Source organism: Macrosteles quadrilineatus, unplaced genomic scaffold, assembly GCF_028750875.1.
Source record: "Macrosteles quadrilineatus isolate MER2022 unplaced genomic scaffold, UCM_ALF_1.0 Scaffold_1__1_contigs__length_201487025, whole genome shotgun sequence".
Classification (NCBI taxonomy): Eukaryota; Metazoa; Arthropoda; class Insecta; order Hemiptera; family Cicadellidae; genus Macrosteles; species Macrosteles quadrilineatus.
Genome location: NW_026542594.1, coordinates 20,207,740 through 20,226,943, shown reverse-complemented (window position 1 = coordinate 20,226,943; position 19,204 = coordinate 20,207,740). Strand labels below are relative to the sequence as shown.

The following is a 19,204-nucleotide window of genomic DNA, read 5'->3' as shown; positions in this document are numbered from 1 at the left end:
TATAAACACAGGGTTTTTTTCTTATTTGTATAGTACAGTATTAAGAAACGGCCACCTATAAGGTGTGATTAAGAGCTTACCTGAATTATTATACCCTAAAATAAAAATAAATAGTTTATGATTTAATAAAAAATTTCGACGTCGACATCAGCACACCCACAAATTAACCAAGATGAACTACTTATTCAGATTTGACAAGGGTCAGGGTTCAGGGATGGAAAACCTATTTTTACCATTGGCTATATATAATGAATAATGCATGCGTTAAATCAAAGATAGGCTTAAATATATTCCATTGTGTTGATTGGTCTATATGGCTAGACCAATACCCGCCAATACTCATACTATTTACCAGAGCCCCTAATTTTTAAAGTACAATAGGTTATATGCATGTATGTTTGGTTATTTGCACCTCTAGTAAAAAAAGGAATACGTGGACACGTATATTATCATGTAAATATGGGGACATTTCATATTATTTCAATCTTGGATGCTATCGAGGATTTTGCGAGTAATTTTAGAATCCTTGCGAGGAAAATCGAGGATTTCCGTCGTTTCATGCGGGGAAAACCAAAGAGGTCGGTTGGCAACACTGCTGAAGGCAGAAGCAGAACAGAAAGCAGAAAGCAGAAGGTTCATTTTAAAAATGGCACCCTCTACATGTTTAGATAAAGATACTGAGAAACAGATTTTTGATTGCATTACCAAAAATAATGTTTCTGAGTTAAAAGTGCTTTTAAAAAACTTCTATGGTGATATTTACGACGAACATGGAATGACACCTTTGCAACATGCAGCTTATAAAGGAAATAAAGAAATCGTTCAATTCCTTCTGGATCAGGTTAGGCCTTTTTGTTATTCATAATAAATTGTCCTTATTAAGCAAGTTGCCCTTATTTTACTGGTAGCAAAGCAAGGTTATTCTTTGTGTGAAGGCCTATTCGCTTACGGTTGTAAGCATGTATTTTAACCAAAGCCTATGGTGTAAGGTAAATTTATCAACTAAGTTAATTGAGTACTGTACTAAGTTATACCTACGTATTAGTGTTTTCATAGAGCTCAAGGGCTTGAGTTTTTAGGATTTTTTTGTGAGGGAGGATAGTAGGATTATTTAGCTGAATGGGAAAGAGACCAAACTGGCACAATAAAGCACTTTCAATGGGTACAGTTTCTTAACTGGGCTATGCTAATACCTATCGATTGAAACTATCGATTCAATTAGTAAACCTTCATGCAATTTTTTCACCATCAGCAAGTTTGGTTGGTTAGGATAGGTTATGATAGTTTAATTTGATAACAAATATATTTAAAAATATTGATTATTAATCAATCTTTTCGGCAAATATTTACCGTATTTACACTGGGATATGATGTAATTTTGATAAGTTATGTCTACTAACAGTATTTTTAACGCTGAATCCAAAAATGCAATAAGTTTTTGTCGGAGAGATTCCTAAGTGGCCGTAAAACGAAGGTTAGGATTACGAATCTAAGGATAATTGAGCAGTGCGGTTGCGGTACTGTACTGAAGGTAATATTTGGTAATATGGCGTGGTCTGGACGGGTCCGTACTGAGTGAAGAGTGAGGAGTGAGGACTGAGTGAGAAGAGCAAACAACTGTTTATACTTGATCTAATGCGGAATGAAGTCAAATCAATTCGTTTTGAAACCAAATAATCAGTTCAGTTCTTATTTAGGCATGTGAGAAAGGTAGGTTGGGTTTTATGCGGATTCGTGACTGTATTAAGTGTTTTGAAGTGAGGTTAGATTAGGAAGGGTAAAGGTTAGGTTATAATGAACCGACTCATTAATTTTATGCAACTTCCAGACTGAATTCCTTTTATGAATAATTTTATGAACTTCCACAATGAAATAACGATATCAAAAATGCTTGCGCATTTTTGATATTGTTATTTCATTGTGTTTCACCCACTATTTCAATTGTGCAAAAACAGTCTGGAAGTTGCATAAATTAATGAGTCTGTTCATTATAACCTAACCTTTAACATACCTAATCTAACCTCACTTCAAAGGACAGTCACGAATCTGCATAAAGTCTGACCTATCTTCCTCACATGCCTTTTCTGACATAAAATGCGATTTAAACATTAATATTAAGGTTGGGTTGGATTAGATTAGATTAAGTAACATCATTTATTAGTTGCTGATACATTAAATTATGCACTGTGGCACGTTTTCACTTTTAGACACTATGGGATTATGCACTGTGGCACGTTCATTACCAGACGTTGAGGCATTAGTCAATGATTGAGGATTGGAATGAGGACGATGATCATGTCATCAGTGGCCTAGCTTCTATTACTGATATTTTACGTTCGAATAAATTCTATTTTGTTTTATAATTTATGTTCATGTGATTAATAGTTTATGTATGGTAGTTGATTTATTGTATTTTATGAACAGCACCAAAGTCCATTTTCTTTTTAAAATCTAGTTATTGAACATTGTAACTCTGATTTTGCTCTCATGGCGTCGTGTGTGGTTTTGTATGTTTAGTATAGAATGTAAATAACTTACAGCTGTTTGCACTCCACAAACCTTCCACCCCTTTTAGTGTTAGTCGCCACTAGAACTTGGACTCGTCCATACCATAAATATGTTAGTAAATCAACAAAACTGAAGCTTAATATTAATTATATAACTGTACGGCTACTTAGGAATCTCCCCGAAAAAAACTGATTGCATTTTTGGATTCAGCGTTAAAAATACTGTAAGTAGACATATCAAAATTACATCAAATCCCAGTGTAAATAGGGTAAATAATTACCATATTTTCAATTCGATAGTTTCAATCGATATTAGCATAGCCCAGTTAAGTTAGCAAATGGAATTTTGAAACGGTAACTTAGCCTACAGCAAGATTGGTTAGTTAGTATGTTAGGTTAGTTTAGAATAGTTTCATTTCTTAATCCATACAGGTAGTTCTCAATTCGTAGTTTAAATGCGTTTGAATATTTTAAACATAAGCTAAGGAATATGAATCGTCAAGGAAAACAAAAATATCGATATATCGAAAAGAAATCATCGATAATAATGAATGTTCCCTTTAACAGGAAAGTACCGATTTTTTTTACCTTGAAGCAGTTAAAGGTATGGTGGACTAAACTTATCTTTTGCGATGAAATTACTTGTCTGTAGTGTGATCATGTGTTCATACCATACCATTGAAGTATATAACACAACTGGAACACTGGGTAGATAGGAGACGACGTGGGATAAAAAGCGCGCCGTTTCGGCAACCTTCGCCCACTACTATGTGGGACCCAATGCAGATAGGCTATGTCAGTTCCTCAAGCCGTGCACGCGGTTGTTAATACGCTCCTGGCCGTGCATACAAAAGGTTGACTGCAATTAAAGTTATATATTCGGAATCTGCATTAACTGCAGAATCTGACAGTATAAATATGTGATATTTGTTTAACATTTTTAGTTGTTAAAAATTGAATTACGATTTAAATAAGATTATCTTATTTAAATCAATCTTATTTAAATCGTAATTCGTTTCGTATTTAAATCGTAATTCGAATTTTAACAACTAAAAATGTTAAACAAATATCACACCTTGACATGAAAAAGTTATTAAGTGAGGATTTTTTAAAATTTATTGGTCAGAAGCAAACTTTAAGCGACAAAATTGTAGCTAATGAGATGATCTTCCAGCATAACCAAGCAATTTCAAATAGCATTTTCTAGTCGTGTGTAATGGAGTAAAGTAACGCAAAGAGGTTATTTATAAATCGCCCTGCGGGCCGTTCTCCCTGGTTCCGCTGATCTTTACGTTTACGGTACTCCCAGAAACGTTTTGAGTACAACCAATAGTTATATTAAATAAATTTTCATTACAGGTAACACATAACTAAATACTGTATAAGGCCTATCACCTTCTAGGTAAACTATTTACATACCGTACAATGTTACCGTAAATTAAAATATAAAATGTAGACTATATGTACAGGGACAGGGACTGGTAATCCCCCTTTGTTTAAATGTAACAAGGGATCAAGTATTATCCGCTTTGTTTGGTAATTAATGAGAAATTTCAAATATTAAGGCTCAGAGCAAATAATTGATAAGGTCATAAATAGGAAGTATATAGCTTAAAGGCAATAACAAAAATTGAATAATAAATTTACAAATTGAATTGTTAGTCGTGTTCCTTTGACAATATGAGTATTTGTATAATGTTGCAAAGACACAATTAGTAAAAAAGTGTTTTGTTTTGAGTGTCATTGTTATTCCTTAGTGATGTAAAATTCCCGGGAATTTAATATCGAGGAAATATTCCCGGGAATTTATTTTTAATTAGCAAGGTAGGTTTAAAAACTGTTACTTAATAGGTAAAAGCCATAATTATAAGGTTAAATCAACCACAAAAATTGAAATATATTATAATACAGAGTTTGAATTGAAATAAATAACTGGGAATTTATAATTTTATATGCTAAATTGCTCAAATCAGTCACTGTGGTAGTTTGTTTTAAATAAAACACAATCTATATTCCTAAAGTGTTGATTTAATACAACTAGTGGACCTGTTGCTTGAATTCGAGCTATTACAGGCGTTATTTTAAAACAAATAACAGTCATAATTTCTGATGACTTTAAAAGATTCGACTCAATAATTGTAGAGTGGAAATGAAAACCGGGCTAAGTGCCAAAAAATAAAAAAATGAGTTAAGTGTCAAAATGTGTGCTATCTGCCAAGCCCAATACGTTAAAAAGCGGGTTATCTCCAAAACAATAGCTCCAAGACGTTTAAACAGTGGCCGCTAGAATGCGCATGGGTCAACTTCATCAGCTGAGGAAATGAAAACCGGGCTATGTGCCAAGCGTCTTTACAACCCATTTTGAGGCTATGCAATGTTCCGGCAGTTTTGGTAGAGGTGTTCACGTGAGTTTATACTTAAAATGGGCGATACAGAGTTAGTAGAAGTTAATCCTAAGAAGAGACGTCCTAAAAAAACATTCAGTGCTTTGGAGCCATGTAAAAAATCAAAGTTTTAAAGAAAATGTGCAGCTAGAGGCTCTGAAACACCTACCACAAGTCCTTGAATGCTATAAACAAAATGAAAAAAGAGAAGAAATATGAACTTAAGAATATGATACCATTTCTGAAGGAAGAATATGTAAACACTGTTACAGAGAGTTAACTGTTAAATTTTTATACCTAAAACCAACACATTTGTCGTTTACCCTTTCATGTTTTTTACGGGTCTTGTGATGTTTTATGATAATAAAACTTGATTTCAATATTATTTTGTTTAATTTATATTTTACCCGTCTGAAATGTTAAAATATTTAGAATCTTTTATGTTTACTAACTCTGCACATAGCCCGTTTTATGGTTTTGAAGTATAGGTACTTAGCTCGCTTTTCACCACTATGATTATGGACATACCCCTTGTCTCAAATGTGTAACTTTAAAAATTTATAAATTCTATTAGTGACTTTTAAAAAGAGTTGTTTCATAAAATTATGATTACTCATCTTTTGTTGTAGCTACTGTAAATAATCTGGTATAAAAAAAATTACAGTAATGGTTTTATTGATATTTTATGCAATAACTCAAAAAGATGTTTTTGGCACTTAACCCGGTTTTCATTTCCACTCTACAATTATGGAAATACTCAAGATGTACATAACAGATCGATATAATCAACATTTGTTTTAAATAGGCTATCTTATCATTTTTCAAAAACTGATATTGTTTTTAGCATTTTCTACAAATAGCCTTACTCATAGCCCCATTAGGTTGTCCATAATAACGATTATAAATTCTAAAAAAAACATTTTTTCTATTTCTTCTTCTTGGTGGTGTTCTATGACTTTCCTATGTTTCCATAGTTTGCAAATTAGCTCTTTCAATGATTAGTAAGAAATGCACCACAGTGTTAATTCAGTTTTCTCTTTAGTATATCAAATTATCCAGGCTCTCTCGCTTTTTCCCATTGTAATATTTACGCCAACCCAAATTCAAATAGGCCTAGAAAATATTTCATTTAATCCAAGTCAGTAAATGTTTGTAGCAACCTGTTAAATTAGCAAACTTATTGACTGTTTACAATTAAAATATGTTATTCTTCTCACTTTTAATTTCTGACAACAGCTGGAGTTTCATAACAATGTTTGTTTCCCATGTTAATCTTATGGAGAAATATACAAAACTTTAAAGGGCCCCAGGGCCTCACTCTCTAGTTATTTTCCTAAAAAGAAAGTTTCCTGCACAACTTCACGTTACGCTCTTTCCAATGACACCAAAAACATGTCAATCGGTACAGTAGTTACGGAGGAGTAATTGTCACAAAAAACCTGCTTGCGTATTAAATAAGTATAGATATATAGATAATCAGAAACAAACATAACCTAGTAAATATCCAGGAAATAAAAATATTATTTGAAAAAATTGTTAATTTAACGTATTAAATCAAGACTACATATTAAAAACGAAAAGGTTAGATAGGAAATACTGAAATGTCATATTTGCTTTCTGTATTATTTTTTGTTTAGTTTCCTATTCACTGTCACTTTTTATGTCAATTATATTTCCTTCGTCCTTCTCGTCATCTACATCTCCAAATCCACAAAAATCGTCTTCATTGTTACTTGACAAGTCAATCTCATCCTCATCCCTTTTCAATCTCAAGGATGTCTTCATTTTCTTCCTGTCCTGTTTCCTCTGGGTTGTCTTCTGCTTGCTTACTCTCTCTTAGAGGTTGAGCATTTATGAGTTTCCAGTTATAACAAAGAAATGTCAGTTTTGCTGCTCGCTCAGATAAAAGTCTGTTTCTTTTCTTGGAATGCAATAATTAAAATCCATTCAGTTTCATAAATTAAAAAAAATTACAGGAATGTACATGGAATGACAACTCTTAGATTTAAATGTAAGAATTTTTACTATAGGTAACATAGTTTTAAGGTTCTTTAACCGTCAATATGTGTTAAAACGTTCAGAATTAAAAAAAATTATAAATTCCCAATTTTTGGGAATATTCCCAGTTTTGGGCCAAAGAAATATTCCCGGCAATATTCCCATTTTATAAGTTACCTCCCACTGGGAATATTCCCGGCCCACATCACTATGTATATGTTTTAAAATTCATATCATCACACATAAGAGAAAAGGGGTTTGGTTAATAATACTAAACAGTACTTTTAAGAATATATGTTTTACTGCCCACAATCGTGCTTAAATCTAGTACAAAGGTTGCATTACATGTTGTGAAACAAAACCAATTTCTTCAATCTCTGCCTTACACCTAACTTATTTTTGTTACATTAATTCATAATGTTCCTAGCATTGGAGAAACAAACAGTTTTGTAAAACAGTGTCCCTAAAAGTGTCATTCATGGGCGGCAGCCTGGTACCGGTATTGATATTTATCTTCTGCAAATAAATGAAATAGATGATCACATCCATAGAATAGTTAGTTGTATTCTTTAACTTATATAAACTATTTAAAGGTTAAAATTTATTTAGCTTTACCTTTACAATGATCGAGTAGCAAAAACATAAAGAGTTGCTGGACTGAGGAGGTTGGTGCGACATAAAATCAACTTCGTCGCGCTATTAATCACTAGGCCTATACTACAAACTTAATTGTAAATTGCTCGATCACATGTTAAAAAACATCTATTAAACTACAACTTTGTCGCTTACAGATTTCTTCTGGCCCAAAAATAAAATACTTCCTCGCATACTAACTTTTTCATGTCACAATGTAAAAATTGTTACTCTTTTTAACTATGGAAATTCTATTTCAAATCAAAATTAAAATTTATTTATACCATTACATTCTGCATTTAATGCAGATTACAAATATATAAAGATTATTGTACTTAATCTTTGTTGTTGAAGGCTAGGAGCGAGTTACCAACTGCGTGCACTATTCGATGAATTGGCTAAAATCCGCTGTGTCCCACATGGTGGTGCAGGAAGGCTGCCACAACGGCGCGCTTTCGTGAACACGTACCTAGCATTCCAGTTGTGTTATATACTTCGATGGTTCATACTTGTCAAATTGTTAAGGTTAAATCAAAACAAACAAACTGACCTAGGCATAGGCCTGTATTCATGGAAAATAGTTACTGTGCATTGAAAAATACAACTTACTTTATAAAATTATTCTACTTTTATGAAATAACTTGACCATTAGAGAATTACTTACTTACTCTTTGTCAGTGATCTTATCTCTAATGCCTGCCGCTACCTGTCTCAGTGACCTGTGGCTGACATGTCTGGAGGTATTGTGCCGATTGCAAACTATACGACTAGCCTTCTTGACATTGAAGAAAGAAATGTAAAAAAACAATGTTGTAGCTACCAAATAAACTTTCAGCTGTTTTGAGAAACAAAGGAAGAAAACCTATTATGCCACTGAAAAAACTGAAGTATCTGGTGTTTACAAACTTAATGGTGACAGCTGCCCGAGTTTTATATTGGACAAACCGCCCACTCATTTAAAATGAGATATATGGAACACCGATCCAAACCATCCATCAACAAACCCAATTCTGCTTTTGCCAATTATCTGATTAATAATAACCACGATATATCAAATATTGACAAAACCATCGATGTCCTACATTTTCATAAAAAAATATGTTTTCTAGATACTATTGAAGAATATGAGATTTTCAATGCTGGAATAATTAGTGTTTGTGTATGGCCATACTGTGTAATTTATTTGATAATATGTTTGTTTGTGTCTCGTGTATATGTTTTCAAGACTTTATAACGACCTCCTAAGAGCGACAACACGTCTTTAAGGCTTGACAATGACACCATGAGTGTCGAAAACAGGTCGCCATCCAGGCGACAGAGGATTACAGTGGCAACAATAAGGTATTTAACCTCTAGAATAATATTGTTAAGTAATCTGGAAGGCAACACCTAAAAAAAAAATATTAGTGTCTTGATTCCAAAAGACAATCTGTTGACTTTGGAAGTACCTTTATGGGTTGATATTCTTTTTAACACAAGCACTTTCTTCATCGTCACTTATGTGTAGGTAAGCTTTAAAGAGGTCGAATGTACAGAAAAACTTGGCGTCTCTCAGTTTGTGGAGTATTTTGTCAATCCTAGGAATCGTAGAGTTGACTGACTTTATAGTCTGCGCATACTAGCCTAAGTGTACCATCAGGCTTAGACACTACAACCAAGGGAAGGGTGAATCCCAGTTGCACGATTCAATTTTTAGAGATGGAACAACTTCTACAAGACCTATCAGGTGTCAGCTTACTTTGACGACATAAATGTCCACAGATCAAATTTGAATAATTGTTTCAAAAACCTTATAGCTTGTCTAAAAAGACTTCAAACCAACAATCTTTATCTCAACCGAAATAAATGCACATTGTTCCAAGAAAGCATCACATATGTCACAGGATATGTGATTAAAAACAAGAAGATATCTAAGTCTCCAGCAAAACCCCACATCGGAATGAGAGTAACTGTCAAAAACTGGACTATCAAGAGGAAAGGGATGTCACTTGAAGGTACCACTCATTAGTGATGAAGAAGTTTTGTTTGCATGTACAGCACTGTTTACAACCCAACCCACTTTATCAATTTTATGTGTAAAGAGGCTATGGGTAGCTCAATTAATTGAGGCCTAGCTGTTTACAATTTGTTCTGAGTTATTCCACCGTTAATATTATTGTTCTCTTTAATTGTACTTAAGTTACTGGTAGCTACTTAATCGTCACTCTTTCATATTTAGGGAGCGGATGTGAACTCAAGTCGGCATGAACATGGCTACAGTGCTTTGCACTTTGCTGTTCTCTCCGGAAACGCTGATGTCTGTCTCCTTTTACTTAAGGCTGGTGCCAAGAGCCATGCTACTAATTCTGTCGGGAAAACTCCTTCAGAAATGGCAGCTTTTGTTGGTAAACTTTTGTGTTACACTTAGTTTTAAAAGTTAGAATTAATGTGTAAACACCTGAGATCAAATTGAAAGACACCCAGCATAACCAACGAGCACATAATAAAAATAGAGGGGCTATTTATATTATTACCACTCTGCCCAGTGTCGCCAGTTCCGCCATATTGAATTGGTCAATGAGCTCGAACTGGGTCGCTGCAGTGAACAACATTTAATTGAACACGCACAGAATACACCGTGATCAAGAATTCTTAGAGTGCAGATCAAATTTTCAAACTTTGCACAGTTGAAGTTTAGGTCCTTCTTTCATGATCAGTACTATTTTAATTGTATCTGAAGTAGTTAAACTTTTATTTATATAACAATAACTAATGTTATGTTTTTATAATTGTGATGTGGAAAGCGAAAAGGGACCTCTTGTCGGCGATGCAAAAATTTCATTTCAGCCGATATAAGTAATAAGGTCGAAAGTATCGAAATTCGGGTTTTTATTGATTGTTACCTCATTTACCACAGAACAGGACAGTATCGGTTAAAATATCGAATTGAAGACGTAAAAGGTCGAAATAAATTATTTTGTTAGCCTCTGCAGGGTCTGAGAAAAGGTACCTCTTGTCGCTCAATGTTATTTCTCCATAAAGACAAGAGGTCCCATTTCTAATATTCACTTTTTATAAACAGACTTTAGTCCAAAAAATTAATTGTCCTGCATTCTAGAGGAAATTTAGAGAACTACAACAAAGTTCAGTGTACGGGGAACAAAATATCTCACAAATTTTGCTGTCCCGATAAGAGGTACCTTTTCTTATCTTGAGAAATAACATAGAGCCGACAAGAGGTTCCTTTTCTGAAATGTGATTTTTACGACATGCTTCAATAAAACAATGATTTAAATTAAAACTACCTGGAGTTAAGACAGATATTTGTTTTGCCTCCAAAGAGGACATTATAAGCTTTCTTTTGATACCAAAATTGTTTCTTAAATATTAAAAAAAAACTGTTTTATTTTGAAATTTTCAAAATAGTTTTTCTCAAAATGACCCTTTTCCGTAACAAAATTTCAAAGTCCTATAACTTTAACAAAAAAACTTGTAGATGCATGTGACTTGTACCAAGTGATTCAGAATTTAATAAGGAATTCAAATATATATATATAACTCAAAATCACAAATTCCCAACAAGAGGTGCCTATTTGCTTTCCACATCACAATTATAGATTTTGACACCAAAAAGTTACTCTGAGGAAGTTCTTTATTTTTGGTCAGGCAAGTTTTAAGGTTTATAAATGTCAAGGTCATTAAATGAGGCAATTTTTTCACTTGAAACCTTTTTTTGTGGGGGCCTTAGTTTGGGGGTTAGGCCGAGTTGAATAATGCTAAATATTTACTCATTTCTGCCACCGTGTGGTCCTCGATCAGGCATCCCTGGATATTTCTAACATGGCGACTTGAAAGTAGGATTGTATATTAAAAGAACAATTGATTGTTGGCTACAGGATTGTATATTGAAGAAGTTATATTGAAAACACTGCTATTAGCAAAATTTAGTTAAGTAAAGAACGTACAGTATTTCATATGATGTTAAACATTCAGGAAACAGAAAGCTTGAAACAAATTCAAAGTAGTACGTAATATGTCTGTTATACATTCCATATCAATTTCTAAAAGCTTATTCATATATTATAATTAATTTTTGATAAACTACCAAGTTAATCCAGGAAGTAAGGAACTTATAGTGTTAGCAAAACGGGAGTGCCGATGGAGACCTGTGGCGGTGCGTGCGTTTGGAGGGACTTGACCTGGTCTCCATCGGCACTCCCGTTTTGCTATCACTGTACATGGGAAGTGTAAATAATTATATTCTGGTTGTAGTTTTACAATAGTATATTTTAACACATAGCATTCTTTACTAATTTTTACTGACCAAGAAAGGTGATTGTTTTGTTAAGATGGATTCTGATTCTGCTTGTGTGGATCTGATCATTGAATTCCTTGCTAAAATGATGTAATCTTGCTGTAAAATATTTTTTGCATATATATTTGAGTAGTAAATTGTGGTTATTTTGGCCGGCTTCTTGTTGAAATCAGTGGTCACCAGAAAAAAGTGGCAGCCCTATAAACTGTGCCATAACAGTAGTGGTCATTTTCTTAAGTAGGCCTACATATTTTGTTGGGAATATTTCTGCCATCCATATTTATTTTTTCTTAAAAACTGACTCACGACATTTGTACACTTTTATGACAGCACCTGATGGTTCAATTTGCCCACCTCAATTCTTAGCAGAAATCAAGGCATCCACAGAGGATGAAGAATTTTTGACTAAAAGGTCACAACAGTCATTGTAAATTATTTGTTTTCTGATGGATCGTGCGACAAAGCCTGCAATGTATTGGATGATACCAGCAACGATGTCGGTTCCATTTGAACGTTTGAACGAAGTTCTCCTGAAAAAGGAATATGCTTTGGGAGAAAGAAAGTGCAAAGCTGCAAGCTTTTAGTCGGTCTTTATAGATTTTTTTAAAATTTCTTTTTCTTTTTTTCAATACACCTTTTTATATGGCAGGCTGAGGTTTTTGATAATGAACTTAAAAGAGAACAAGATTCCTCAGACATCCCTTTTCCCTCTCTCAATGCTTTAACAATGTTAGCCAGAGTGATGACCTTTTTCTCCAGCCTTCTTTTTTTTTGTAAGAGGTTTAATTTGGTTTTATACGACTTTAAGCGCGTTTGACTTTTAACTAACTCTGATTTCAATTTTTTGGTCGGAAACTGACTGTAGAACATATTCTGGCTTGACTCACCCTTATCAATTTTCCTTTTTAAAGAAGCCCGATCTACTGTACAGTAGGCTCTCGGTAATCCGGCAGATATAGGACCGTGATACTGCCGGATTAGTGAAAATGCCGGATTACTGGAATGTTATCAATAAAAACACTGCAACAAGTGCATTTTAGCACTTAAAACACGTCTCTGCTCCTCCGGGGATCGGGGAAACAAAAACCGCTATTGCCGCGATCGGGCATGACGACGATAACGTTTCCATGACTGCGGGAGGCGACGATAATGTCTAAATGTCCAAGGGAGATGATCAGACTTTTGCCGCGATCACAGAAGACAACGATAATGTCTAAACGGCCGCACAAGATGTTCATGATTTTGCCGCAATCGCGTAAGACAACGATGAAGTTTCCGTGACCGCAGCAGATATTCATGATTTTGCCGCTACCGCGAAAGCCGTGATCGTAGGAGTGGATGATGATGCCGACTCGGCCGTGGGAGATTTAATCAGAATTTTGCCACGATCGCAGAAGAACTCACCTGTCAAAAGACGCCGGATTACTGGAGTGCCAGAGTGGCGAAGTGCGGGATTAGAGAGGGTCTACTGTACTTGAAATAGCTGGGAAAATAGCGTGAACAGCTCCGTCCCTGAGTCTGACACACGATTTGATTGTTCTGTCAATGTCTATTTCACCCAAGGCGTATGAAAGAAGGTGTGTGCATAGTGACGTCAGTGCGAGCGAAACGTGTTTTATTTTACCAAATCATATGTTTTCTTATAATTTCCCAAAGACTTTCGAATGACAATCATTACGAATTAGCATTGAATATATAACACTATTTAGCGTTTTATATCCAGTATAGTGTTGTATACAATATTGAATATACTGTAGTAGTGTTATACAATATGGCAGTAGCCTAGAACATTTGATAGTAAGTACCATTTAATCGAAAATCAGTAAAGTAGTAGCAGTAAATACTTGATACGAATACTTTGATACTTGATATCCTTGCTCAAATCCATCTGTGGGTTCAAAAACAATCATTAGTGAATCGCGTACAGTAACGACGACAGATTTTAAATTAAAGTAATAATAATAATAATAATAATAATAATAATTAAAGTAGTTACGGTATGTCTATAATTTAATTAATTAATAATAATGTTTTCAATAAATTATTTACCTGATTTTATGTTTATCTTTTCTTGTCTTTTGCATGCTCCAATCCGTTTGTTTTGCAATCCAGATTTTTTCGGGAAATGATGAAACTTTACTCCAGAGCAACCACTTTTCTTGTTAGAATTACCACATCCAAAAACAGCGCAAATCGGCATTGCCAACTAATTACAACTTAATGTTGAGGAATCTTCAGTGGTCTGGCGTTTCCTGCATAACGTACAGCTCGGCTGTAGCATCAGCTGTGCATCGCACACTACGTCACATTTTGGCTGATTGGAGGGGTGGGGGATGCGCTTGCACACACCTTCTTTTATACGCCTTGCCGTCCCGGATCCAGGTCTTACCATGAATAGGCCTACTACGGTAGGCCTAATAGCTTATTCCCTATATGGGAAATTCAATAAAAGGCCACCAACCACTTAAAAACAAAAAAATATATATACTGTATAGCCATGTTTGATCGTTGCTTGCGATGTTGGCAACGCCATAATAATTAATTGCAGTCACGTTATTCGCGTCACACAATCGCCGCAACATCCGCGATAATCTCCTGCGATTATCTCAGCATCCATGACTTCAGGCCTATTTGTGATTGCGGCCATATCTCTGATCATATCTTAATCGTGGCGAGATTCGTCATGATTTTTCGTATGTATGTTGTTCGCGGCAACAGCCGTGATGATTTCTGGCGATTGCGGTGACATCCTGTATTCGTGATCGTTTGCTGCGGTCACAAATTTCCACTTCGCAAAACGAGAGAGGCTGTTCGGTAAGCTTCTTGTAAATTTTTGAAGTTATTAAGAAAAACCATAGTCCGAGGGGTTCCCTTACGGTTTAGTAGTTTAGTGCTTGGGTTTAGTGTATGTCATTAAAGTGTAATAAAATCGCTACAACATTTTGTTAAATATATGCTGTTTTTGTTAAATATATGTAAATACAATCTTGACAATTTGTTTGTAACGTTTTATTTTCCACTAAGGCTACTTAAATGAGAGATTTTCAATTATATAAAACATAAGTAGGAGCTGCAAAAAAGGTATTATATAAAAAACTATTTGTATATGGTCACCTAAAAATATATTGCCTGTTAGGCAGACACAGTTACAGTATTTACTGCTTTACTGTTTTTCGATTAAAAGGTACTCACTATCAAAATGTTATATACTATAGTCCTCGCCACCCTAAGTTGAGGCAGCCCAAGGCCGCACGGCGTATATCTAGTGTGGCCTTTGGCTGCCTCAACTTAGGGTTGCGAGGACTATACCATCATTGAATATACAGTATATTCAATATTGTATACAACACTATATTGGTTATAAAGCGCTAAATAGTGTATATATATGTAATGCTAATTCTTAATGATTGTCATTCAAAAGTCTTTGGGAAATTAAAATAAAACATATGATTTGGTAAATTAAAACACGTTTTGCTTGCACTGACGTCACTATGCACACACCTTCTTTCATACGCCTTGCATTTCACGGATGTGTGCCGAACACAGTTTAGTCCACTTAGTAGTCTTTCCTTTTAACAGCATTGATCTATTTGATCCGCAGTTCTTCATTTTTCGGAAAGCTAAAAATAAAATTATGTTTGTTTAGATCATAATCCTAGTATAAAGTCAGAACAGATACAAATTTAACTATATACATATCAATATTTTAAAAAACACGATTATTATAATTTTACCAATAAATACCGATAATTTTACAATAAAACAGCAATTCTGCAATTTTTACGATGTGAAAAGCGTTGAAGTGAGATTTGCAGCCGATTCGCACAGACGCACACTGATTATAAGTAGCCTACAGTAGAGAGAGTAATAGTCAATTGAGAAGTGTATATACCTAGTCAACGATACCACCTTCCATAGCATACCTGCCTCTTCCATAATTATTATCACCACAATACAACTACTGTACACAATTTCCAGTAGGTCTGAATAGAAACGACCTAAAATAAAACGATAATATCCAATAAAATTCACAGTACAGTAGAACCTCTTTAATCCGATCCCCCGTAATCCGAACGTCCACTAATCCGAACCCCTCATTGCTGTACTCTATACACAGTACCGGTACAGCAGTTCTTTATTGTATACTGTATTTAATGTACAGTACTATTTATTCACCATGTTTACTACTGTATTAAATAAACACTGTATTTTAATTTATAAAACATTTTTTTCACTTAAATAATTTAGATCAATTTTAGCCATGTTTTAGCTAAACAACAATATGTTCTGTAATCCGAACTATTCACTAGTCCGAACTACCCCTGGTCCCAATTAGTTCGGATTAAGGCCACGCTCCCCCCGTCGGCCATATTGGATTGATCCTCCATAAGACCAATGCTAACGAATATACCCTAATTTTATCGTTATTTTTCAACGTAAAATTACAAATGTGGTGTCATTTGAAAGGTAATATAATCCTAAATGCAACTCGTGGACCAAATTTTAAAAATAGTAATTTATGTTTTTAAAAATAAACTAGTAAACATGGGTAAGTTTACAATATTTTTGGTAATGTTTAAGGCAATTAATTATGTATAATTTTAAAAAACAAAAAGCATTACAAGTTTCATTAAGATTAATAAAAAAAATTATTAAAATCGGATAAAAAATAACCAAAAAATTTGGGGCCAAACGAGAGTGTTGCAGCGAGTTTCTTACTCCAAAATATCAACAGGTCCGACTGCACTCTAGCGGTCGTTCTCGAAACTAGCAGCGGAGTGATATTCGTCTTACTTGAGTTGCTGGCACGGGAATGGAGTTTGGGATGGCAACTGCTACAAATAGCAGTAGATCACCTTTTTCAAATGTACAATGATTTGACACACTTCGAGTCGACTTAATATTAACAAAATTGGTACAGCTACTATAAATTAGTGCTTCTCGCTGATGGTAAGGCTGTAATTAAAAATAATATTTTTTGTTATTTTAACAACCGTTAAAACTCTAAGAAATTTTAAAATTGAGAATTAGAACATGAAAAAGTAAGTGATCTGATTTTTTTTTGATTTTTTGGCCAGGAAAGTTTCGTCAGCGGCAAAGTTTGAAAGCTTGAGTTGTATCATGATATACATTTAACAAAAAGTTGTTTTTAAGAATACTTTTGGAAATGAATCAGGTAGAAGAGGAAGCAAAATTTTTGTCCCGCCGACGCGACGCTCGACCGCTGCCTTTCGATTACACGTCTCTAGCAACCACATACACACACAGTGATTGATGCACAATATTTATATTTATTATGAGTCAAGTAAGGTAACATTCGTATACATAAAATTGCTATCCACATTAATTGTATTATTATTTTGTTTAATTAATAACTAAATGACGACCAAATCGGCTCTATATGAAACAATGCATTGAAGCCTGTTTATAAACTTTTTTTAATAAGGATATTAAAACAAATTTATCCTTTTATGTAAGTTTTACTTTGCTCAAACAACAAATATTTTAAATAACAATTTTTACAAAAACACAGATTTTTACGGCACATTACAATGTCTTGATAATAATAGTTGAACACAAAACATTTGAAAAAAAAAATACTGTACATAAAGCTGTGTGTACACAAAACTGCTTTTACTGCCCTAAAAATGTTACAAACTTTGTTAGATCTTCTCTGTGGGCTACTATAGGATACGCGCGTAACTAGGATGACTCATCGCTCTACCCACTCCTTATATGACAACACTGATTTTCGGGTGGCTTCCGGTGGCTTCACCTGTATTTCGCGCCCATTTCGTGCCCAATGCCCTCTCTATTTACCTTCTGTGCTCTCTACTGCCAAGATGTCCGAGTGAGTGGGTGTGCGCCTTTTAGTTTGTTGTGAATTTTAGTTAACTACAGTGTTTTCGTTGTCTATACTATAAAGGTACATTTATTATTTTAGGCAAATAGTAAGAGCGTGTTTTTTTAATTACCTTTTGTTAGTTTTAGCTATATGTCGAAATGGGCAGCAAATGTCGGCGTAAGATAAAAAAGCGGCGTAAAAATCGTGGAGGTGAACGTCTTCAGGAGTGGCGTATTTTGAAATCGTATAACTGCTTGCCTTCGACTGTCATTACAAATGAAAGAACAGACAGTGCTACCACTTCGAGCTATTGTAATGATGCTCTATGCAGCCCGGAGCCGGACTATGAAACTTCACTTCAAGACCTTGTTATTAAAGAAGTTCCAGAAGACGATTGTAATGAACATGAAGTGGTTCAAGGAAGGCGAATTATTGATATAGCCTACTTGTTTGAAAAATTGAAGCAATTGAACAATCACGCCCCACAGTTTGGTTGTTCTTTTAGTAATTTGACACTTACAAGAGAAATAACGCGTGGACTACGTTCCGGTTTTATATTTGTGTGCAACATGTGCGGTTTTAAAGAAACTGTGTGGTCTGACCCCAACAACGAATCGTAATTGGACATCAACGCGGCAGCGGTGGCTGGTTCCATGAGCACAGGAGGTGGCTTTGCAAATTTAACAAAGTTTTTAGGGTCCATGAACGTTTGGTGCATGGGGTTCAATACTTACGAAAAGTACAAACATGTTATCTCCAAAGGCTGGGAAGATTCTGCCCTTGCAGAAATGAAGATTGCAGCAGAAGAAGAAGCAGCCCTCGCGCGACAGCGTAATGACGTGGACAAGGAAGGCGTGCCCTTGCTTACCGTGGTGGCTGACGGGAGCTGGTCGAAGAGATCGTACAGAACCAACTTCAACTCTTTATCTGGCGTGGTAAGTGTATTATTAGGTGGTGTTTACGAATGATAACTTCTCGCTGCGCTCGTTCCCCTCATTCTCCTGATATAAGTCACATTTAGATGTGTGGGCTTGTGATGGCTACCCAAAAGTAAATGTGTGATTGGCAAAATATAATATAAAAAAACTAAACATTTAACTCCTAAGCGCTTTGAAATACAGCATTCAGATTTTGCAAATTGTCTATCTCATTGAGACCTATTTTTTTAATTTTTGATAAAATAATCATCATCAATCTTTTCAAAATGGCGGCCATTTAACTGTTTAGTATTTTACTAACTTTTTTGTCTTTCGCAACGTTTCCAAAGTTATTGGTTTTTGTGAAATCGACATGAAATATTTAAAATTAGCGCCATTTCAAAAGGTTGATGGATTTTTTTAAAGTTTTTTTTTAAAAAAGGGTCTCAATAAGATAAACATGTTTTGCAAAATCTTAACGCTGTATCTCAAACCGTTTATGAGTTATTTAATATTTTGTAAAATCACATAAATACAGGCAGACGGAAAACTAGGCACAACAGACCCATGTTCCTAAGTTGAAATAACGCTATTATACATGTGTCCAGAGAGTTACGGGACACTCT

The 19,204-nt window shown here is 34.7% G+C and overlaps 1 protein-coding gene across 2 annotated transcripts in view; it reads left to right on the top strand.

Moving 5' to 3' along the window:
- The first annotated feature begins 626 nt into the window (after positions 1-626).
- The window catches only part of LOC129004760 (ankyrin repeat and MYND domain-containing protein 2), a 77,226-nt gene continuing 58,648 nt past the window's right edge, over positions 627-19,204 (top strand). Inside the window, exons 1-2 of one of the 2 annotated variants that reach the window (XM_054433387.1) lie at positions 627-841; positions 9,741-9,906. In XM_054433387.1, the coding sequence (XP_054289362.1) occupies positions 647-841; positions 9,741-9,906 (361 nt within the window). In that variant the 5' untranslated portion in view covers positions 627-646. Of the gene's footprint in view, positions 842-920; positions 990-9,740; positions 9,907-19,204 lie in introns of those variants that run through there. The other variant, XM_054433394.1, reaches the window with a different exon arrangement.